Genomic DNA, 25,481 nt, shown 5'->3' on the forward strand with positions numbered 1-25,481 from the left:
AGAGGCTGTTTGTCACTATCCATTATTGACAACTTTAGCACTTCACCTGCTGCAAAAGCAGAAAAAATGTATCAGAGCATATTAGATGAACAGTTTTCTAGCTATGATTAAAAGCCATGATAAAAAGGTTTTATTGTAGCATTGACCCAAGTTCTCCATTAAATGAAGATCCATAGGGGTGGAAAAAAAACTGCAGTGCGGCACAGATTCGTTTCCTCACTCACTCACCCACATAGATTCCCTCTCCGGCACAGAAACTCAGAGGCCGGTGCCAAAATAATAGAGTCCTAAATGAGAGTTTGCTATCTGTGGGACGAATGAGGTGAGTTTAAGATAACAGCAAGGGTGAATTTCATTACAATGGAAGCAGAAAAATAGCTTTGAAAGACGTGTGCGTGTGTGTTGAGGTACGCATGTGTGTGACTATACTGATATATGCCAGTGTGTTGAATCCCTTAGGTGGTATAACTCATATTAAAAGAAAGACCTGAACTGTTTTCATGACTTCAGGTAATAAAACGGATACCTTTTTGACCTTTAAAAAGTAGTGCAGTTTTCTTCCATTCTTTCTTCCAACTTGTAATAAACATGTCAGTTATATATTGCATTTGTTTTAAATATAATGAACATGAAGCATAATTTTCATGAGTATTTAGTGTATTACAAGGATGCACAATAAGATTTGTTTGCATACAGTCCACAAGAGAAAATAATAGTTGAATTTATAAAAATGACCTAGTACAAAAGTTTACATACACTTGATTCTTAATACTGTATTGTTACCTGAATGATTCACAGCTGATTTATTTTTATTTTTTTATAGTGATGGTTGTTAGAGTCCCTTGTTTGTCCTGGGCAGTTAAAGTGTCCGGTGTTCTTCAGTAAAATCCCTAAGGTCCCCCAAATTATTTTTTTCAGCATTTTTATGTATTTGACCCCTTTCCAACAATGACTGTATTATTTTGAGATCCATCTTTTCACACTGAGGACAACTGAGGGACTCGCATACAACCATTACAGAAGGTTCAAACGCTCACTGATGATTCGGAAGGAAACACAGTGCATTAAGAGCCACGGGGTGAAAACTTTTGAATTTGAAGATCAGGGTAAATTTAGCTTATTTTATCTTCTGGGAAGCATGTAAGTATCTTCTGTAGCTTCTGAAGGGCAGTATTAAATGAAAAAAATGATATAATATAATATGATATTTAAGCAAAATAAGAAAAAATGTACACATTCTATTTAAAAGTTTACACCCCTGGCTCTTAATGCATCGTTTTTCCTTCTGGAGCATCAGTGAGCATTTGAATTTTATGTAATAGTTGCATAAGAGTCCCTCAGTTGTCCCCAGTATGAAAAGATGGATCTCAAAATCATACAGTCATTGTTGGAAAGGGTTCAAATACACAAAAATGCAAAAATGTTGAAAAACCAAAGAATTTGTGTGACCTGAAGGATTTTTTTTTTTTTTTTTTTTTTTTTTTTAAGAACAGCAGGCAGTTTAACTGTTCAGGACAAACAAGGGGCTCATGAACAACTAACACTAAACAAAAAACACTGCTGTGGATCATTCAGGTAACAGCACAGTAAAAAAAAATCAAGTGTATGTAAACTTTTGAACAGGGTCATTTTTATAAAATAATTTCTCCTGTGGACTATATGTATAATGGACTATATGTAAATGTCTTTTCTGTGAAATATCTTATTCAGATCAGTGCTAAATAAAAAAAATAACATGCATTTTGTATGATCCCTCTTATTTTAGTAAAATTAACATTTTGCAGTTTTTAAACTTTTGATCTCAACCGTATATGAGCAATATGGCTGTATATCGGCACGACTGTTATCCGTCTGTAGGTAACACAATAGTATTACATTTTCGCATAAATAACACATTTAAAACTACATTTTGTGACACAAAAACATTATTATTTATTAAATTATAGTGGATTTGGGCGTCCACCATGACAGACATATTGTAAGCGGAGTGGGTGAAACGGTTGGAGTTCTGATATCAGATTCGAGGACCAGAAAGAACTATTGTATAAATATAAATAAGCTTTGTCTCCAGTCAAATAAATTTTACATCAGATTAACTTAACTAAAGCTCCACAAATGCATTATTAACTTTTTCTTTAGACTGTTGTTAAAGGTCTTTTAGCGAAGGTTATTCAACATTAACCTTCGCAACCTTGGTTGTTTGGGTGCATATGTGGGCATGTGTCTGTCATTTGTAATCTCTCGGTCGTTTTTGTATTCTCAGTTCACACTCTGGATAATGAATCACAATGTTTTATTGATCCTGCTGGTTTCAGCTTTGGAGACTAGACTAGATTTAATTTCGGTTTAATCGACTCTAAAATGAGATATTTACACAGATGACTCAGACTCAGAAGGGAGCTCGTTCACCCTATTAATTCTCCTCTAATATTTCTTGCGTCTCTCCTCCTGTATTTAGAACGTTACAATGACATTACAACTGAAGCCTGCCAATTAAAATGTAGTACATCGATTAGGTTGACCGCTAAAGCATGTGAATTAAGTTCAGTAATAAGTGAAACACAATCAAGCTGTTGTAATTAAATTTACTTTAAGATAGTAAGCAGATTCTTTCATTGGGAAATTGTTTTTTTTTTTATTTGCTCGCCCAAGAATGAAGATCAGTACATTTATGCTACTGCATGTGTTTCAGCTAGTTTTATATGCATGATATCTTTGTATTGTAGTGACCCAGCTTGGCCTGAATTGAGTTCTGAAATTGAAACTAGTGCTTTTGTATGTGGGTCAGGAGCGTGATGGAATGAGGGCCATATTAGAGTCTTACGACAGCGAGCTGGCCACAAGTGAATACTCCCCTCAGCTCATGCTCCGGGTCAAGGAGGCAGAGGACATGCTGCAGAAAGTCCAGACACACAATACTGAAATGGAGGTGAGAACTACATTACCCATAATGCACACTAAATAATTCGTTCAGATACACCTTAAAAAACTGTTAAGAACACAGATTCAGTGATTTGTTTGCATTACTGCAACATTTTGCATGCTTAAAAATGTTAAAATGAGTGTGTGTAGCGGTATATTATGCTGTCATCATTAGGTCTCACTTGATGAAAATATTTAATTGCAGTTATTTATTTTAATAAGATATAAAATAATAGGCCTTTAGCTGTGATTTATTCATTTCAGCAGTATGTGTGAATGATTCTCATGGCATAAATTTAGGCAATGCTCTTTACTCATCTCATTAAGAAAAGATTTTGTTCGTTGAACTGTATCATAATGCATTGAGAATGCAAACATGGAACAATAAATCTCAAATAATTCAATTATTAAACACCTTTCCTCACCTTTATGTTAAGTAATTTCTGTAGCTCATTTAATGGATATTGCTACTGTCCTGGTGTTTGTATTTTTGTGAATGACAGCTTCGCTAATGGGTGACAATTCACTTGTTAAGCTTTAATGATAATAACATTCCTTCACATTAAGATGCAAATGTCTAACTTTTTTATTTCCTGTCTGGGTTTGATTAATAATTAATTAAATTAATCACATATGTTAATGTGTTGACTTTGATATTGGAAGGAATAAATATAAATCCTCTGTTCATTCAGTGCAAAACAATATGGAAAACATGGCTTGATTTGTTCATTACAGTAGACATTTTAACCATTTTTTCCTTGGATACATCTGCATATATATATAAACTTAGATGCTTTTGTCTGATATATATAGTAAAAAAGGTAAGAGATTTAAAATGCATTTATTTAGTATATTATATAAAAATAAGAAAAAGTTGTAATTAAACTTTATTTGGAGTACTACTTGTGCACAAAGCACATTTCTTTATATTAAGCCTAAAATATATTTTTAATGTCACTATTGATGAGGATTGTGTGATCTTTAAATAATATCAGTCTTTAAATGCAAAATATTTAAAGTGTACCTGAAGTATACTTGCAATAGTTCCACTTTAGGACAATCAAGTATACTTAAGTATATCTTTAGTTGGACTTCAGCACTACTTCCCCACAATTAAAGTGCATTAAGTTTAATTTAAACATTAGTTGTTCCAATTTAGCAGACTTTAAATATACCAGTCTAGTATACTAAAAGTACAATTGCAGGGTATTTTTATTAAGTACATTATATGTAAATGTATTTGTAGTATACTCTTCACAAAATAAATGTATTTTAAATATATTTTTGCATATTTGTTTTTCACTAGGATATATATTAATCAAGTTATACTGTGTTATAAAAACATAACACTGTGTGCTGGTGTTATAAAAATTCTAGAGCTCTGCTCATGCAGACTGGTCTGTCTGGAAGTTGCATCCAGATAGCTTTCTTGACATTGATAGCACTCCTGACTTTGTAATCAAGGACTTTATGCTTTACTGTCTTAGTTCTTGTTTTTATGGGAATAATCTGTTTCACTCTGATAGACTCAACTGTCTAAAGCCCAGGAGGAGGCAGGGACCTTCAAATTACAAGCTCAGATGGTAAGTCACATTCATCACCGTGGGAACTTCCTTTTGGCATTTATACGATTATGTCAGCTACTGTTCCGATCATAAATAATTGATTAAACTTTGTGATATAATGCATGCAAGAAATCAAGAACCACATAAGCCAGAAGTCAAGATGTTAGACAGATAGAGCATTGCAGCTAGGCTGCAGGTGTTTCATTTGCTGGGATTTAAATTTTAGTAAATTACTGTTTTTGACATACAGTGCTGATCGTGTTTTTTTTTTGGGTTTTTTTGATCATTTGCTCAGGTGACTGCTGAACTCGAGGCACTGAAAGAGCAGCAGGTGTCTAATGCTGAAAAAAACACCTTAGCAACAGCAGAGGAAGTCAGCTCTCTCAGGTAACAGATATGTGAGAAATTAAATTAAATCGTGCTTGTCATGTATGTCTTATCTAATCATTACGGAAGCTGTATATGTGATTTTTATGCATTGCGTGATTGTGTGATTTTTACATAGAGGCTTCCATAGATAACCAACATGCAGTCACTAGCACACATGATGCTGGAAATAGTCAGCTCTCATTGAAATGTTCATGCCAGTTTGTCACTGTAAGTTGCTGGCATTGTGAACGGGGCTTTAGACTGAGTGAAACTGAAGTCTGTGGTTTTCTTCATGGCCTGTTGCATTGCCTAATTACTATGGAAATGTGATTATACTACATTAGCTTTTGTGGCCTTGCTTGAAAAGTGAGCTTTCATTCAGTGCCTACTTTCTCCTTTTTTCTCTTTCTTTTTGATCCTGTAATTATTCTCTATAGAATTTCATTTAATCACTCCTGGAACCATTTCACTAAGCTGTTTACACCTTAATTGAATATTTGTTGTATTGAATACAAGCCCAAGACCCCACATGGTAATCTTCAAAACCAAAACTAAACCAACCTGAATGCTGTTCAGTGCTTTTAAATTACTAAATTACTTTCTGAGAAATTATACGTTATAAAGATATTCAAGAACAGTTCAAAAAGGTCTTACTGCATAAAAGTTATTTTACAGGCACATACATTTGAGTGAAAGGTGAATATTAAAAATTAACAGTAATTTCTGAAACCTTTAGTATGTGGTATGTCCTTTTGCTTACGAATTGTCACGCATTCATTTGATTACAACAGTGAAGTGCACTTAAATGTTAGGTAGTTAATTTTACAACAGAAAATTCAGAATTAACAAGATAATGTAAATGAATTAATGAATAATTAATGACTGCGTTGGTCTCCAAATTTTAAACCCGGCTCTATTATCAAACTTCACAACCTGTTGTGTTTACCTTCATTTCTTTTTGTGGTGGAACATTATTACTGTTGTTATGGCTGTTTCTCTCTATTGTTTTCTGAAAAACAGATGTTGAATATTTTGAGATGTAAATTTTTGACTGGTTTTCATTATTCATGGGCTCGATAACATTGTATATCTATACGTGTATGTGTTTGTTTTTTTTTCAGGCAGAAGATTGAGGAATTGGAGGCAGAACGTCAGCGGCTGGAAGAGCAAAACAACAATCTGGAGATGAGACTCGAGAGACATAACCTCCAGGTATACTTTTTATTTTGTGCTAGATCTCTAGTACCTAAAACATGTTTACAGTAGGAGCACACAAATAATAATGAAAATAATATGAAGATTAATTGTAAAAACAATCAGCAGCAACCTTCGTTATTAATTGAATATGTGATCTTTGGCCATTTCTAGTGATAGGAAGTTCAGAGAGGGTTGTGGGTTGTTGTTTCAGGTGCTTTGACAGTTTGCCTGTGCTGTTTAACAGCTTCATTGCTTATAAAAGGACTCCATAACCCTGTACGCAGACGGTCAGTGAGCTCACGCCGAACTGGGAAATAATCCACAATTATCATTTATCATAATCATGGGGCTCTAGTCTCTGTTTAACGGAGATAGAAGGTATTTCAACATTGAAAGGAATTACACATTTCACCTCTAAGCTTGGCTAATGGCTTCAGTGGTGGATGATGATAGCCTGATGGTTAATAATCTGATCTGCCTGATACAGGCTAAAGGGTGTGCTATGATTTACCTCACAATTAGGCAAAATTGCATAATAGCAAGTCAGCAATTGTAACTTTTTAATTAACATTTTAATGTAACGTGTGATACAAGACATGAACACTGCAGTATGAGATTGATTTCTCTGTGGTCATTGCTCATAAATATTTCATGTTCAAATGCCATGATTGACCAATCAGAATCAAGTATTCCAGAGACTTAAGTAATAACTAAATCACTTGGATTTGTATTATCATTATAGTTAATTTTTATTTATGTATTTATTTTTTTCCCAAAGGTACAGTCAAATCAAACTCCCTCTGTTCCTTAAACCAACATGGGTTCATTGCTGGTCTAATTGTTAATTGGCAAATTATCCTTGGCAAATGCCATTTTGGGACACAGTGCTAAAAACGAATGTGAAATAGACTCCATTTAAGACTAGCTGTGTGTTTGTTTTTATGAATGCACAGCAACACTTGTGTTGCATCTGGTTTCCACAGTAACTCAGGTATATGTGTTTCTTCTAAATCAGCACTTGAGACCATATTGTGTTTGCCTGCCAATCTTCACACTTACAAGTCCTCTTCAAATAATTGAAAACCCTTTTTCCATCTTTTTCCTTCAGTCAATTACCACCCAAGTACTGTTTTTCTCTTTCCTTCTATCAACTTGGTGTTTCCACTTATAGGTGGAAGAAAGAAAAACAAAACAAAACAAAAAAAACAAAAAATAATAATCATCCTGATATAAGTGTGCTTGAAGTAAATCCTGAACACTGGTTCTTATAGTTTTGAAGGAGTTTTGAAGGCTCTTCACATATAATATGATTTTACCCAGTGGTGGCACATGTACTGTAGAAAATTACTCTGGGCATGCTGGGGATTGCCAGCTTTTAATATGCTTTTAAAGATATTAGTTTAATAATAGCACAGTGGTGTTTTTATTTATTTCTGTTAGTCAATAAATAATGCAGAGGCACTTAGAGAAAACTCAGACTATAAGTCCTGGGGTTTAAATATTTATGTTGTTTAGGTATGTGTTTGCGTATTGGAATACTATATTTATATACTAGGGGTGGGGTTATGTCTAAAATCTTTACAGCAATATAAAATAACTTGTCGTGTTACAATAGAATATTGTGACTTATCCTTAAATACGTGTTTTTGGATAATCCAGTAAAATAAATACATTTGATTTATTTTATTTTTATTAGAAACATAAAGGAGAAGTCCACTTCCAAAACACAGATTCACATATAATGTACTCACCCCCCAAGATGTTCATGTCTTTCTTTCTTCAGTTGTAAAGAAATTGTTTTCTGAGGAAAACATTTCAGGATTTTTCTCCATATAATGGACTGATATGGTGCCCCGATTTTGAACTTCCAAAATGCAGTTTAAGTGTGGCTTCAAATGATTCCAAATGCATTTTTAAACGATCCCAGCCGAGAAAGAAGGGTCTTATCTAGCGTAACGATTGGTTATTTTCATAAAAATAATACAATTTAAATACTTTTTAATGTCAGATGCTCGTCTCGTCTTACTCTGCCTGGACTGTTTTTTCTGGTTTATGACAGTTAGGGTATGTCGAAAAACTCCCATCTCATGTTCTCCCTCAACTTCAAAATCGTCCTATATCGCTGTTTTACCTTTTTTGTTAAGGGTGTTTGATCTTCTTTACATGTTCACTTGGCAAAGACTGGGTCGAACTTCTGCAGCGATGTAGGATGATTTTGAAATGATTTTTGAAGTTAAGGGAGAAAATACGATTGGAGTTTTTCGACATACCCTAATTGTCATGAACCGATAACCGATCGTTTTGCTAGAAAAGACCCTTCTTCCTCGGCTGGGATTGTTCTGTTGGCAAATCTCTTAAAGGGGTCACCGGATGCCCATTTTCCACAAGTTGATATGATTCTTTAGGGTCTTAATAAAAAGTCTATAATATATTTTGGTTAAAAACTCTCAATGGTTGTGTAAAACAACAAACTTTTTACCTTGCCAAAATCAGCTCTGCAAAAATCATCCTGTTCTGGTCGAGGCTGCTTTAAATGTTAATAAGCTCTGCTCGCCCCGCCCCTCTCTTCTCTCTGTGGAGTGACGAGCCTGTATACTTTAGCCACATTTAGCCACTAAACTTGCTAACTAGCATGTTATTAGGAAAGGTGATTGCAGAGATTCATTAAAGAAAAACCCTTATACTTCACTTCTGCTGTAGGTGAAGCTGGATCACGAATGATTTGCGCAATCATAGTTGCGTTGCCGTCTATGCAGGGTCCGAAAGCTCCAAGATTTCTTAAATATCTTAATTTGGGTTCCTAAGATACATGAAGGTCTTACAGGTTTGGAATGACATGAAGGTACACAATTATTGGCAGAATATTAATTTTTGGGTGAACGATCCCTTTAAAATTCCAGCATTGTTGTCACAGTCTATATGGTAAAGGGCAAAATTGGCTAAATTTAAGCATTGCAGTCAGTGACGTAATGGGAAAATGTAAGGCCACGTCATTTTTCTGTCATTTCTGTGGCGCTGCTATATTTATCAGTGGACTCCCATCCATTTATCCTTCCTTTTCACTTCCTGACTCAATGATGCGATCAGTGGGCTGAAATGCAGTCAGACATGCTCCATTAGACCTCAACACTGGTGCCAGCCCAAAACAAACGGAAAAGTCTGGAATTCAAGAGCTGCGTCACTCATTTCATCCTGCTCTCTCAATCACTCAGTCTTCTTAATGTGCTTAGACTTTGCCTCTAATATTTATAGACCTCTCCTTCTATCCATTATCTGACGCTTCAAGTGTCGCAGTAAAAATAAGGGACTTCACGCATAGTTAATAATACCCACCCACTCAACACTTGTCAGTTTGAAAAGGGTCTATTTTTGGTCCAAGGACTAACCTTTAATGTTTTTCCATGTTGTTTAATTATTGTTGTCGATGATTCATTCATGATTCAAGCTGTATTACATTCATCTTAAAGGTCAGAGAGATGTATGCTTGGACTTGTCAGCAGTACATACTATTAGGTTGTCTCGATACTAGTAGTAATTAAATTTTGCAATCCTTGATGCCAATGTATTTTTAACCAAGTTTGTTTCAATTAGGTTTATTTATAATGCTTTCCAAAAAAAAATTCTTTAGTCATGACTTTTTAGCATGTGTGAGTTTGTTCGTGTCCTCCTTCCCTAGCTTATTATGTAACACTTTAACAAAAGCTTAATCTTTAATTTTTAGAAATTCTAGTTGTTTCTGTTCTTTCATTGCCTTCTGTTCCGCAGTTATGTCATCTCCCCCTTACCCCTCAGTCTCTATTCCTCTTCTCTGCCTCTCTGTCTTCAGCTCAGGGTGATGTAATTTGCTCAGTAATGAGATGTTCAGATCGAGGCATTATTCTTTGATGGGGCCCTTAATTCACCAGAAGGCTCAGTAATGGCTTTTAAACCCCTGAAGTTTTACACCCAAATGAAGAATCGTTCCACAAGATAAAGCCTTTCGTTTCAGACAGGGATGAACTATCACTTCTTTGGTCCTTTTGTTTGGAGGGTAATTCGGATAAATGTATTTTTACGGCATAAGAGCCTTTAGATGAAATTGGACTTCATTTTAACCTTTAGTGTTAACTGGTTTGCTTTCGTGAAACTTATTTTCAACATATGAGCCATTGGACCCACCTTAGTTATGTCTCTCACTTAAACTTATTTTCAGTTTGTTTGTTTGTTTCCATTTGGATTTGGATAAATTTTCACTTTTATAATGTAGAGAGCCTGTTTTTTTTTCATTTGGTTGAAGAATTTGGATGCTTATGAAAGCAAATGCAATTCAAAGGCACTGGTTTTCAGATTGGATGAGCTTTAAGGATTACCGAAAGCATGTTATGTTTCCAGGCTTCTTTCATTTAGTCTTTTTCACTTTTATTTGAATGTTAATTTTTACATTTTTAATTAACCTTCTGTTATTTTTCACCAATTACAATGGTTTTACATGCTAAAATGATTAAAAGGAATGGTAATTGGCTTCATGTTGAGGTGTCTTGTCTGCACTCTTTTGTTATTTGGAGAAATTAAATACAATATCCCCCCAAAAAAAGTGCAAACTCATTCTTATTTAAAAAAAAATTTGTACCAAATTTTCTGACTCTCTTAACATCTTTTCGTTCTTAAGTTCTAATGAAAAATGTTTTCACTGTCATAATTTTTTTTTTTTTTTTTTTTTTTTATTTGAATTTGTGTACTTATGTAATCAAAATACAATACAAAGGCATTGATTTTTAGATTGGATTTTAGAAAAACAGCATGTTTACAGACTTTGATTTATTTTCAGTTTAATTTCTTTTTCTTTATTTGTCACTTTTATTTTAATGTTAATGTCTTTGATCAAAGTCTGCAAGAGTCAACAATTACAGTGTTTTCACATGTCAAAATAATAAAAAAAAGTAATTTCTGTGCATTCAGGCTTATTGTCTGTACTCTTTTGTTCTGACGAATCAAATCAAAAGATTTGAAAAAAGATTTTAAGATTGTAAACTCATTCCTCTATGCTTTAATAAAATGTGTACTTGTTATTGTTATTTATTTTTTTATTGGACTCTCTTTTCCATGTATTAGGGAGATTATGACCCTGTGAAAACAAAGGTGATCCACTTCCAAATGAACCCCACCAGCATCGCAAAGCAGCAGCGTGCTGAAGAGGTGGAACAGCTGCGGGTGGAGTGTCAGCGCTTGAGGGAGAGACTCCGGAAAATTGAGGCGAGTGGTGGCATGGCAACAGACGACACCACCCTCATCATCCCACCTTCACAGGAAATACTGGGTAAATACCCTTTTTACACAAGTGTATGTGAAGAAGAAGTTTTAATAGTACGGAAGAGAAACAACCCACTTTCTGTATTTAATGGCATTGTTGTTTTTTTAATGTCCAGTTTATCACCAGAAGTTTATATCAGGTTTCCAGTAAATTCTCAGGGATGTCAAAAGAATGAAAAATTGTCGTGATTTTAAGCTGGATGAAAGCAAGCTTTTTATGGTCTTAAAGGAGAAGTTCACTTCCAGAACAAAAATTACAGATAATTTACTCACCCCCTTGTCTTCCAAGATGTTTGTCTTTCTTTCTTCAGTCGTAAAGAAATTGTTTTTTGAGGTAAACACTTCAGGAATGTTCTCCATATAGTGGACTTCTATGGTGCCCACGAGTTTGAACTTCCAAAATGCAGTTTAAATAAATTCTCAATTTAAGTTTACATTTGGATCCTCATCAGAATTAAATACAATTTTGTAATCTGGATAAATTGATGTGGCTTGACCAGTTTAGATTGATAGCAAATGGATTTGCCACATGTGGAGTCGGATATGACAACACAAGGATTGTGGGACAATCTTCCTAATTTCACATTCTGCATTCATGATGATTTAGACATTATATTTATTTATCTTTATCTATATCTATCTGTATCTATCTATATATCTATATCTATATCTATATCTGTATATATATATATATATATATATATATATATATATATAATATATTATATATTATATATATATATATATATATATATATATATAGCCAGGGCTAAATGTTTAATTGGACTCAAGTGGAGTGTGCTGACGATCCATATTTCTGTGGGACTCGTTTATTTGCTTCATTCATGCTCTCTCTGTCTGTCTCTCTCTCTCTTTCTTTTTGGCTATTAGTTTGAATGAGTTTGGAAGGAGGCAAGACTCTAATTAGGACTCAGACCCATGAGTAAACAAACACCCAGAGGTCTGATTTTAAATTGGCCGCTGCTGTTGTCTTACTTTTTTTTTTTTTTTTTTTTTTGGTGTTCACTGTTCCTCCTTCATTTTCATTTTCTCCCATCTCAAGTGTTTGATTACAAGCTCATGTGTTTGCACAAATCTAGTTCAAATTGAGTGGATGAATGTGATTTCTGGGGCTTTGTTGTCTTTACAAATGCTAAGCACAAGCTCTCACATATAAACAGATTTTTTGGGTTTGTTTGCTAACGCAGAATCTCAAACTCTTTTATAGAGGAAATTTGCTTTTAATTTTTTATTTATTGATAAATTATTTACAGAGATTAGAACAATTCTGGAACTCGAAACAAACTTTTTTTTTTTTTTTTGCATGGCATATTTAACGCTAAATAACTTGCTTGCAAAGTGTGTGTAATATTTACCGTTACTGATATTCATTGTAGGCCCTGTTTTTAACACATGTTCAGAGCTTAAGAGTGTTTAATTTGTGCTCATTTGTAGCACTGAGAAGATTGTGTATCCATATTTTCTTTTTGTGTGCTAGCTTTAGGCGACAAGGATTGGTTATGCCATCTCTAATATTGCAAATGTTGGATAAGCAGTGGCCCCAGAATGTATTTAGACACTTAAGCCACAATTAAAAATGTAGGAATGTCTATGTAGTGCACACACACACACACGCACACACACACAAAAAAATCTGGTAACTTTGTGTGGTTGTCAAACATCCTATAAATATCCCGATCCATACAAAAGTAGATTTCTTAATTGTTCCCCTGGGTTAGATAATAAAAAGTGGTAGAAATTTTGCTCCATCATTTTTACCAAAGTTATATGAGAAAAAGTGCTATGAAATTCAAAAGAGATTAAAATCATTAAGTAAGTCTGTGAAGCACATACGAACCTGACCTCCTCAGGATAAACTACTCCCCTCCTGACAGGCCATCATCTCTCAACACAGTCCATGCAACTTTCATGCAGCTTTAGTAAAGTTCATGACATGGTAATTGTAAGTGTACTCATGTAGATGAGGGCCACATACAGCACTTTTTAATTGCAGCTTATATTAAAGGTGATTGTGTTGAGAGTTCAGTGTGTAATTTTTATCCTACTGTCTGTACGGAAAACGAACAAAGTGATAACAATTTTAAAAAGCTTCCAGCGGAGGCAAAGAAGGAGAGACATTAACATGATATATAATTAAAAGTGATCCTGATGAATGGTTCAAGGAAAAGGACAACTGAACAAAAGGCCGACTCTTCTAGCATTCAGCACATCAGTTCATTCAGTTATGTGATGATGACTAGAACAGTGCAGTTAAACCACAAAAGTTTCAGTGTGCAATTACAGTAGACAGTAGCAGAACACTTATCTCTCTTTCCTGCAGAACTTTTATTGTTCGTAATCAAATTTTCATGAAGCCCCTTGAGAGAATTAAAACTGCTGTTGAGGCTTCTGTTGTACATACAAAAGCCTTATATTGAAGCTATAAGATACAGTTGGCTTTGTGGCTAATGTTAATGGTCAATTTTGCAGTGTTCTGAATATTAAATATTTAAATGAATACTTTGAATAAGACCTTGATGGGATTGGTGCCTTTTTTTCTCTTTTTTTGTTTACTGGGCTAATTTGATTTGACAGAATCAAAATTAAAGTTATTATATTGCTAGATTGGAAGTGCTTTTTGATTAAAAGTTGATATACGGCAGTAAATGGCGGCAATCTCCAGATGTATGAAACTAAGAGTTGGAGCTAAAGTGTTCCAATGACTTTCACAGAACAAAAATTAGTTTGCCATGAGATTCACGTTTTGAAAATCAGTTTCTCGATTTGAATCGATTCTCATTTTTACGAAATGATATTGATTCTTAAACCCAAGAATCGATTAGTCTAGTCTGTTTTCAGTTAATTAGCTGAACATTGTAGCACACCTCCCATCCAGTTATCTTTGTGTAATTGTGTAATTTTGTTATCTTTGATATGAAACAAAGTCTCAGTTGTCAAATTCTGTCCATTTTATTACAATATTTAAACAATAAATACTGTTTTGGCACTGTTTAATGTGGAGTGACAGATCACTGTAGCACCTCAGATCATGATTTGAGGCACGTGAAGTGACCGTCTCCTCCTCTTTATAGTTACAGCTTAAAATAAACATGAATGAACATCCGAAGACCTGTTAAAAGAAAGAGTACAACTTTCACAACAGAACTCTGCATCCTGTCTCGCTCAGTGTTTCAGCCGCAGAAAGACGTCATGTAACGTCATGTTTACCTCATGAAAAAGCATTCGTTAAACTCGTTAGTCAGATAGAAAAATGAACTCTAGAGAGGAGCATTTTGCTAAATATATGCACCATATAACATTCATGATCATTTTTACTGATCTTCAATATTTAAAGTTTGAATAAATCAGCCACCTTTTATATTATTTATATTTAAAAAAAAAAAAAAACTAGAAAACTCAAGAAACTCAAAAAATAAATAGGAGTTGAAATAATAATAATAATAATAATAATAATAATATAATTTAAAGTAATACAACTTTAATATATGAAGAGTTCATTTGCAAAAACTGATTAATAAATTTTTTTATTATTTTGTGTTAGCTGTATTTTTTAGTTGTTTTTACTTTATATCAAAATAACCCAACTGCAGTTTGATTGAGATTAATTGGAATGTACAATAAAAAAACATTTTTGAAAATTAGGACATTATCTATTTTAGTAAATGAACTTCATATGAAAGCACTGTAATCTAAGTGTTTTTATACAAATTAGCTAATTTTAACCTTCAGTATTATTATAATGTAGTGCCAACTGACTCTAATGTATATTTTACAGCATAAGTTGAGAGATTTTCTTTCTTTGAGAAGATTTGTGATGTACTGTACCTGATATATATAAAAAATAATCAGTATTGAATTGAATCGAAATTGGAATCAAATCTAATCGCAAGCTTGTGCAGAATAATTGAATTGTGAAATTTGGGTTAAACCCCAGCCCTAGATTTAATGTTTTATTTAGAACATTTTGCTTTTGGTCTTTTTCATATTTTGACTAAATCAACATTGTTGTCTGGTTGTATTACTCAAAAATGAAATTATACTGTCGTCATTTATTCACTTTCACATCATTTCACATCATTATAACCTCCCTGAGTCAGAGTTTTTCAGTGCAGTTGCTTTTGAGAGAAGTACTAATGTCTGATTAATGAACAAATCTTTCGAGTTCAGTCTCTTCAAAGATTCAATTGTGCCATTTGAGAAAAACAGTCTGAATCGTTTATTCATGAAGCAAACTAATCCACATTGAGTTCAGCTTAATGGAAAGGAAGTTTACCATTAATAGCAACTTAAATTTCAGTCTGTTTCTCGCCCAAAGCTTATTTGAAAGACATTGAATGTAGTGCACAAATGGTGAATAGATGATGTTTCAAATTCTGTGCTGTTCTTTCAGTTAAAGAATCTTAAAATTAGGCATTTGCACATATTGTCTGACCTCAACATTTTCTGTGTAATTTTAAAATTGCATGTTTTTAATTACTTAAACTGCTGCTCTCCTTCAGACCATATTATATATATTATTTAAATGTTGTTCTGGTTGTGCCTAAATGCATTTTATGTGTTCTGTAGACTTGCGTAAGCAGATGGAAAGTGCAGAACTGAAGAACCAACGCTTGAAGGAAGTGTTTCAAAAGAAGATTCAAGAGTTCCGTACTGCATGTTATGTACTTACTGGGTACCAGATCGACATCACTGTGGAGAACCAGTACCGGCTCACTTCTGTGTATGCTGAGCATATGGAGGATTCATTACTGTTTAAGGTAAGTTCATATACAGACGTTTTTGTAACTGCATAACCCATGCCGTTTACGAGAATGAAGTGAATGGGAAATGTACAATTACAAACTAAAAGAAAAGTAGAAAGTACAGAAGGAACATAAAACTTCATTGAATCTCTGTTGTAGTTTTGCAGTTAGTTTGAATGTGTTGATTTTATGGTCACTTGATTATTTTAGTGTTCTGTCTGCAGCGAGCAGATGTTATAGATAAAACATTCCAGCAATCAAAGGCATTATGCTGGTTTTTGTTCAATTATAAAACAATGACATTAACATCAATGGGATTTTGAATGACTTTGAAGAGCTGCTTTGGCAGAGCTATAGGGGTTTCAGAAAAGAAAGAAATGCAATAGTTAAGAGCCTGAAGCTTCGTACCCACAGTTGGTGGTTTGTTGTTTGACTCTCAATTCTGAGAAGCGTGAAAATCGAAAGAGGGACTTTAAAACCCAAGGCTGAGGTCAGGCATCTGAAGAACTGCTGTTGTGTTTAACCTCATGTGAACCAGCTCAGCAGCTCCTCCAGCCTCAGGTGCCATCTGAGTCTCCACAGGAGGTCACATCCTCTTCAGTCAGTTGACTGCGTTTGCTGAGGTGGGTGCAGATGAAGGCGTTCCTGCAATATAGGAAATTGGCATTTTTAGTTTAACAGCAAGAAGTAAAGAAAAACAGTGACCTAGAGTAACTCTTAATCAGGGAAATTGCTGTGAGTACACTTGTTCTGCTAACAAGTGCTCTAGTATGATGCGTGTCAGCCCCTGAGATGTGCCTTTACTGTATACTTTCAGCTGATTAAGTAAGATTGGAGTGTTTTGAATTTTTATAGATGAGCCCAGTTCAGGTAACACTTGTAGACCGGTTGCACAGTATGTTAGGGTAAATCAAATGAGTGTTTTCATAATGCCTTGAAATACACCCTTGTTCTTTACTTTGCAGTGCACTTTTGTTTCTTGTTGCATGTATAAATGGCTTTTATTTTTATTTTATATTACTGACTCTTTGCTTCAATGAATTCTTTAATCTTGAAACAATGTTTGCTTCAAAATTCTAGGCTACATTTAATTTTTTTTACTTAAAGGAATAGTTTATCAAAACATGAAAGTTTGCTGTAAGTTTACTTTCTCTCAGGCCATCCAAGATATAGATGAGTTTGTTTCTGAGTAATTTAGAGACATTTAGCATTACATCACTTGCTCACCAATGGATCCACTGCAGTGAATGGGTGCCATCAGAATGAGAGTCAAAACAGCTGATGAAAACAGCACAATAATCCATTATAGTCCATCAGTTAATGTCTTGTGATGTGAAAATACATAATCCTAAAGTCCTCTTACATCAAGATCCACAAACATATTTGTTTAAATTTTTTTAGGCTGTTGTCATTTGTAAACTATGGAAGTCCGTTCCGCCACTGAATAAAAAAATAAAAAAGGTAATTGCGACTTTTTATCTATATGAACTCACAATTGCGAGAAATAAAGTCAGAATTGCAATTCTGACTTTTTTTTCTCGTAATTGCAAGTTTGTATGTCGCAATTCAGACTTTTTTTTCTCAGACTTATAAGATACAAACTCGCAATTGCGAGTTATAAAGTACAGTTCTGAGGAGAAAAAAAGATGAAATGTTCACTGAATTGAGTTTATATCTCACAATTCTGACTTAACTCACAATTGCCAGTTTATATCACGCATTTCTGACTTTATTTCCCAGAATTGCGACTTTATATCTCATATTCTGACTTTTTAGCTCGCAGTTGCGAGTTTATATCACGCAATTATCACTTTATTTCTCAGAATTTTATATCTCACAAGTTTGTCTCGTGCAATTCTGAGGAAAAAAAAGTCAGAATTATGAGAAGTCGCAATAACTTAAAAAAAAAAAAAAAAAAAAAAAGTATTCAGTGGTGGAAACGGGCTTCCACTGTAAACAGTGCTTGATCTGTGCAGATTTTTTTATTTGTTTATTTATGCCTTAAAAAGGCATAAATTGATTGACAAGAATCGTGGATTGTGATGTTTTTATCAGCTGCTTAAACTCTCATTCTGACGGCACCCATTCACTGCAGAGGATCCATTGGTGAGCAAACATTTGTGTTGCTTTACAAAAAGGTTAAATTAGTTCACTGTTTGTTTGTTTGTTTGTTTGTTTGTTTGTTTGTTTGTTTTTACAGCTTTTATTAATCTAGGTTAATGTTAATTTCTAAATATACTATTGTTTATTCATAACACATCACCTAATGTTAGTTTATAGAATGTGAATATGCAAAAATGAACATAAACCAATAAATTCTGTAGAAGTATTGTTTATTGTAGCTTGTTTAGTAGTATATTACTTTTTACGGTGGCATCAAAACTGTATTGGGAATCATCAAATTTCACTGGGGGGAAGTTAGTATTCCATGTTCATTAGGTTTTTATACTGTTCAGTGAACAATAGTTTTGCTTTTCACCATACAGTTTGCACATTATTGTGCATCCACTTGATTTAAGATGGTAATCATCCTTCTTTTAATGCGAATGAGAAGACCTTCGTTCTTATTTTGGACAGGCCTGTATATGATAAACAAAGTGTTATTAATGCAGTATATCTGATGCAAGATGCATATTTAGTGTGAAACCGCATGCTCTTACAATGGTGTACCTGCAAATGTAATTTATCTTTCTTAATTAATGCTCTTTTTTTGTGGGCTGGAGAAATGTTCAGTAATCCCTTATAGACACACACATGCACACACAGTCCAATAATTGGATTTAAGTTTTTGTTATTTGATCGGTACTTTCCTCAGGCTGTTTAATTAGAGCTGCAGTAAAGCTTCAGTGCGTCTGCATTCTGCTGTTATTATTGCTGTGTGAGTGTTAGCATTTACTCACGTTTGTGTGTATGTCTAGGTGTGTTGGGGTGATTTAATAATACTCATTATGTATGTGCTAAGGAAATATTTTTTGCTCTTTTTCGCATTCTGTTTATGTAGCCATGATGATTTCATTTGTTTGTTTCTTCATTGCAAGTAAATACTAGTGTTTGAAATGGTGTGTAGGCAGGTGCTCAGCCCTAGAAAGGACTTAAAAACTAAATGCATTTAAAATAGTGGATTTAAATGTCAGTCAAGAATATCCGAAGGAACTTAAATTGACAAGTTTGACTCCTCTGAAGCACTCAAGTAGTTCCCTCTGTGTAAATGTGTATTGAACTGCATGTGCTAAACTGACTAAAAACTGAAAAGAAATGGTAAGTGAAAAGATAGCAATAGTGATTGATGTATTTGTAAGATTAAAGCTACTACATTTTTTATTTTTTATTTTTTGGGGGGGGGATGTAAAAGCCAGCTCACAAGAGAAGTGCAATGTGTTTGATTGCTTTTATTAAAGGTGAAGCGTATCAGTTTTTAGATGCTCAATTTGTGTAAAATACTACTTCTATCCCAATTTAATGTGAATGGACAACTGTTAATTTAAGCAAGCCATTTGTAAGTTGATTTCCCTGAAGTATGTAAACACTGTGGCACTTTGCACAAAGTGATGCACAAATTATACACATCACGTTTAAGGCACTTGTTACTTTTTATTGACTTACTAGAGAACATTAATATGTTTTCAGTTGAAACCAGTTAAGGAAAAAACAATTTATCTGGGAAGTTATAGTAATTTGTTTGGCAAACTGTAATGGGTAGTTAAGTGGTGAGAATTTTACAACCTTTAAAGACCCTTGAAATGCCATAGTCTTCTCAAAAATGATATTTGATCAGAGTTAACATTATGTGCACCGTGTTTAGAAAAGATGGTTCATTATTCTCTTTTTCTCTGACTATACTAGCCATTGGATTTTTTTAAAGCATGGGCACTTGAAGATAAATGATTGAAATCCTGGTCTTTTTTTTTCTAAAGTGTTGTTTTTTTCCCCCTAATGTTAGACGAGTGCACTAGAGCAGTGCTTTAGTTATATTGTGATTTGATCCCCAAAGAATCAAAGGACTGCTTTGAAATTCTTCTCCATTTCTGTGTGAGAAGGAGGAAAGATAATGAGCGACACAGACTTTTCTCCCCTCTTATTTGCCAAAATACGACTCATTGTCCTGAAAATTCTTTTGGGAATCTGTCAAAGTCATTAAATATCTTCCTCGTTTTGGGTTAGTCTAGCTTTCAGCGCTTCTAAAAGTTGACAACACATTTACATGAGGTTCCTAAATGTTAAAAAGCAAAAAACATTTGTTCAGTGTTAAATTGGAGATTAGATATTTGCTGTTTTGAAGTCAATCCCTTAACTGTCAGTTTCTAACATTAGATCAAGGCTGCAACGCTTCGGTGCATTCAATCTCAATTAATCCTCTCTAGTGTCTTTTCAACTGTTTGGTGCCAAAGCTGGTTTCCAGTCTGGAACTGTTGTAGAAAAGAGGTTCTGGGGTGAAATAATGATTTGTTAAGTTTAACAAAACTAGATGGCAAAAACACAGCTCAAAAGTTTTAAGTTTTTTTTTTAAATAAGTTTCTTGTGCTTTTTAATGCATTTATTTGATCAAAAATACAGAAGAGATTGTAATATTGTGAAATATTATTACAGTGTAAAATAGCATTTTTCTATTTTAACATACACTAAAATCAAATTTATTTCTGTGATCAAAGCTGAATTTTCAGCTTCATTACTCCAGTCTTCAGTGTCACATGATCCTTCAGAAATCATTTTAATATGCTGATTTATTATCATTGCTGGAAACAGTTATACTGCTTAATATTTTGTTGGAACCTATGATACTTTTTGTTTGTTTAGGATTCTTGAATGAATAAAAAGTTAAAAAGAACAATACAAACTACTGTTCAAAAGTTTGGGGTCAGTAGATTTTTATTCTTTCTTTTTTTTTAAAGAAATAATACTTTTGTTCAGCAAGGATGTGTTAAATTGGTAAAGGTGTATATTGTTAGAAAAGATTTCTATTTTGAATAAATGCTGTTCTTTTTATATATCAAAGAATCCTGAAAAAAGTATCACAGGTTCCAAAAAAAGTATTTGGCCTCACAACTGTTGCCAACATGGATAATTCTAATAAACAACCAGCATATTAGAATGATTTCTGAAGGATCATGTGACTTAAGACTGGAGTAATGGCTGATGAAAATTCAGCTTTGCATCACAGAAATAAATTATATTTTAAAGTATATTAAAACAGAAACCATTATTTTATATTGTAATAACATTTTGGAATTTTTCTGTATTTTTGATCAAATAAAAAAATACAGCCTTGATGAGAGACTTCAGTGTATGTATAACACATTTTCTAATTGTTACATCAAAAGTGATTCAAAATCTTTATGCAGACACCTTAATATGTAAAGTAATTTGCTAAAATGTGATCTTAAACTCATAGAACAAAGACTGTAATGCAGCATGTTTATTTGTTGGCAGGTTATGCAGAAACCTTGTCACTTACGTCATTGTTTGGCTCAGAGGAATCGTAGGTCATGCTTTTGCCCTTCCACCATTTTTGGTGGAAAGTGTTTTATAGTTTATTTATTAGTGACACAGATGCACCACACATTTATAACAGGCTTTCTGTTTTGACACTAAAACACTTTGTAATCAAGTGCATTATATTTATATTTGTGTGTGTGTATGCGTGTGTGTGTGTGTGTGTGTGTGTGTGTGTTTATTTTCCTCAGAACTGGTCTGACTTATGAAATTCTTTCACCTGAAAATGAGGAAATGCAGAATTGCAGAATTATATTTGTTTCAAGCAATAAATAACATTTTAATAAAAATGGAATATCTTTTGAGCTTTTAGTCAGCACCTTTAAAAAGTAACCGTTTTGGTTTCTTCTAGAGTTGTTAGTTGAATGGAAAGTGAATTATTCAAATGCAAAATTGATAACGATATGCTAATTAATCATCAATATTTCCTGAGGGGGGAAAAACTCCCAAATTATTATTAATTTTAAAATGAATTTAAATAGTAAGAACATTTATGCAATTTATGTACACAAAATGAAATTGTTAAATTGCCAAGTTTAGTTTGTGTCTGCATGCTGCAGCCTGTTTATCACTAAATACAGAGTCCACAGCTGTTCTGTTTAAAAGTAGTTTAAAGAATCCTAGCCAGCGTGTCATGACATCAATAATTGATATGATATTCGCATAAGCACTTTTCATCAAACTCTGTGATGACTCAGCTTTTGCACTCATGCTTTAAATGATGGTGGTGAATATGCGACTCAATATCCGGTGTCCTTCTCTTTGTCACAGTATGCCTGGGTGTACTGAATGTCCCCCTGGGGATGGATAAAGTGTCTTTCTATAACACTGTCCGTCTAGTTGAAGAAGTAGGGGTGCAGAGATGCATTCCACACAGAAAAATGTGCGACATTACTCCAAATGTTAGGAATATGTAAATTAGTCTGCACTTTGTGGCTGTATGAAAAAAAGATTACTTCTAACAACCTGGAGAACCGAGACTGAAATGCAATCCGTTTTTGCATGATATAGCAGCACTTCCAGATGTTATTACATGCAAAATAGGGTGCCAAAATGCGACGGATAATGTGGAATTAACTGGATTTTTCAGCGCTTCAGTAGGTTAATGTTTTTTCGTCGTCTTACCTATCAAAGATTTATCTGTAACAGTTTTCACCACAGTTAAAATACTGATCGAGGAAGCATATGTTAATGACAATTTGCTTGCATCTCCGATGATTCGCTGGCTACAGTATTTTACTTAAATTGGTTTATGCCACTGGAAGCATAAAAAAAAATTGTATTGAATGTAAATGTACTGAATATCAAACAATTCTCTGGGTAGTACAATAAAATATGTATAATGCGTTTCAAAATAACACTTTGGAATGGGATTGTGTTAATTGTATTTCATCATTTGTGTATATTTTTATTCTAATGTCTTTTTACACTTGTCACCCTTTGACATAAGTTTCATATGCTCATCAAGGCTACCTTTATTTGATCAAAAATACAGGACAGAACAGTAAAATAATGAAATATTATTGTAATTCAAAATAATAGTTTTCTGTTTTAATATACTTAAAAATATAATTTCTGTGATCAAATCTGGAAAAATGAATTTTCAGCATCATTACTCCAGTGTTCAGTGTCACATGATCCTTCAGAAAATCAGTGTTGGAATTATTTTGGAAACTGTGATGCCTTTTTCAGGATTCTTTGATTTAATAAAAAGTTAAAAAGAAATAATTTATTAAAAACAGAAATCTTTCATAAGTCTTTACTTTTAATTAGGTTTGACCCTTTGAATGGTGGTGTATAGAGACTAGATAAAACTGGAGTAATGATGCTGAAAATTTAGCTTTGCATCACAGGAATAGATTGTATTTTAAAGTATATTAAAATATAATATAATATAATTTAATATAATGTAATATAATATAGTGTGTGTGTGTGTGTGTGTGTGTTCAGAGGGGAATCGTCTATTTAAAATGTTGTACTTATTTTATTTTATTTTGTTTTGTTTTATTTTATTTTTTAAATTACAACTTTGCATCACAGAAATAAATTGTATTTTAAAGTATATTAAAATATAATAAAAACAAATAATATAATATAATATAATATAATATATAGTGTGTGTGTGTTCAGAGGGGAATAGTCTATTTAAAGACTTATGTTGTACTTACTAATTACAGCTTTGCATCACAGGAATAAATTGTATTTTAAAGTATATTAAAATATAATGAAAAATATAATATAATATAGTGTGGGTGTGTTCAGAGGGGAACAGTCTATTTAAAATGTACTTATTTTATTTTTTTAAAGCTTTAAGCTTTGTATCACAGAAATAAATTGTATTTTAAAGTATATTAAAATAGAATATTATATATATATTTTTATATATAAGTTTTTTTTATTACAAACTTTTTAATATTACTTTTAATAAAGTAATAATTTCTAATTTTATTTCAGCAAATCATATTTTGGCATTCAACATCTAAATATAATACTATTACAGAATTTTTGGCATGCACTTTCTTATAATACACTTTATTTCAGCTAATAGCAGTCATCCTGGAATATTTTGTCTTGCCAATATAATGACATAAGCAAAAAGCAACACAGTTTACCTGACTCTTCAATACTGTTAATTGACATTTGGAAAGTGTCCCAAATTTAACATTAATGGAGATTGTCACAAGTAGATAAGTAGTTTGTCCATGGCACTTTCACCCTAATAATGTTGAGAACATTCACTGAAGGCTACATATATTTAGAGAACACGCTGACTTTTCAGTTGCCTAAATGAAACTAATTGCTAATCACCTCTTCAGGAAATTAATAACTACAAGAGCAGGCGTGTAATTATATTACGTTGAGAGAATCAGATCCCAGAACTCTGACTGTCGTCTTTAACCGAGACTCTGATGTTAAGAGCAGTGAAAGCGATGAGGGCTGTTAGCTGTTTCTGTTCACTTTTACATGTAAATATGCATTTAATCCATTACTTTAACTTGAGACAAATTTTGCACTTGATTTAGAAAATACTGTGTTACTGTGGTATATAATTTTTAATATAGCAGACAATTCAGATTTTTTTAGCAGTCTGGAATCGAATGAATAAGACGGTCTAGTCTGAATGTGTGTGTGTGTTTTGTCTTAGCCTGTGAAATTAGGCCTGTTGAAGCCACCTGCGACCCTTCTGCTGAAGATAATTCACTGTCAATATTTGTTAACCTTGAGTTACACACAGACACACACAATCACAGACATTCAGATGCTAGCACTCACACAAACACTCCAATAAGATTTTATGGTCTTTTCTAATGTGTTGTAATCTGTCAGTTGTGACACATTGATAGTAATTTTAAGGTCGAAGCGTGTTGCCGTTGAGTGCCGAGTATTAACAGACAAAGAAATATGCATGAAATGCTTTATAAAACATAGAAACAAATGACTATGTTCAAAGCCTTTAAAACTTTTTTTCATAGTTGAATTCAGATCAGTGAGCCTTAAAGTTAAACTTCAGAGACAACTGCTGTTTCTCTGTTCATTAGTTTCATATTTAACCATGGATAATAGTTTCAGCAGATGTGAGTAAAGTTTTAATTAGAGTTAATGTTAATGCCATTCTGAGTTGTTGTTTTTTTTTATGTTGTTTTCATCCGTCACTGCAAATCATGATGTTAGGAAATGCTCGCAGGGGACACAAAAAGAAACGGGAACTTTTTTTAATCCTAATAAGTGCATTTTCACGAGTTTATGTAATTGGTTCATTTTACAGATAATCATATTTATTATTACAGTGCACAGTGGTTATAATAAGCTAGGCCTATGTAATGTTGTGTACTGCATTTCTTTTTGTCAACTATTTTATTGTTTGCTAGCCTGAAAGAAAAGTAAT

At 33.3% G+C, this 25,481-nt stretch overlaps 1 protein-coding gene across 1 annotated transcript in view; it reads left to right on the plus strand.

The window, feature by feature from the left end:
• The window catches only part of mad1l1 (mitotic arrest deficient 1 like 1), a 73,032-nt gene that overhangs the window by 27,187 nt on the left and 20,364 nt on the right, over positions 1-25,481 (plus strand). The window contains exons 13-18 of the mRNA XM_051113590.1: positions 2,789-2,929; positions 4,449-4,505; positions 4,783-4,874; positions 5,978-6,068; positions 11,145-11,349; positions 15,930-16,120. Of these exons, the coding sequence (XP_050969547.1) occupies positions 2,789-2,929; positions 4,449-4,505; positions 4,783-4,874; positions 5,978-6,068; positions 11,145-11,349; positions 15,930-16,120 (777 nt within the window). The remainder of the gene's footprint in view (positions 1-2,788; positions 2,930-4,448; positions 4,506-4,782; positions 4,875-5,977; positions 6,069-11,144; positions 11,350-15,929; positions 16,121-25,481) is intronic.

The sequence above is a fragment of the Labeo rohita genome, chromosome 1 (genome assembly GCF_022985175.1).
Source record: "Labeo rohita strain BAU-BD-2019 chromosome 1, IGBB_LRoh.1.0, whole genome shotgun sequence".
Lineage (NCBI taxonomy): Eukaryota > Metazoa > Chordata > Actinopteri > Cypriniformes > Cyprinidae > Labeo > Labeo rohita.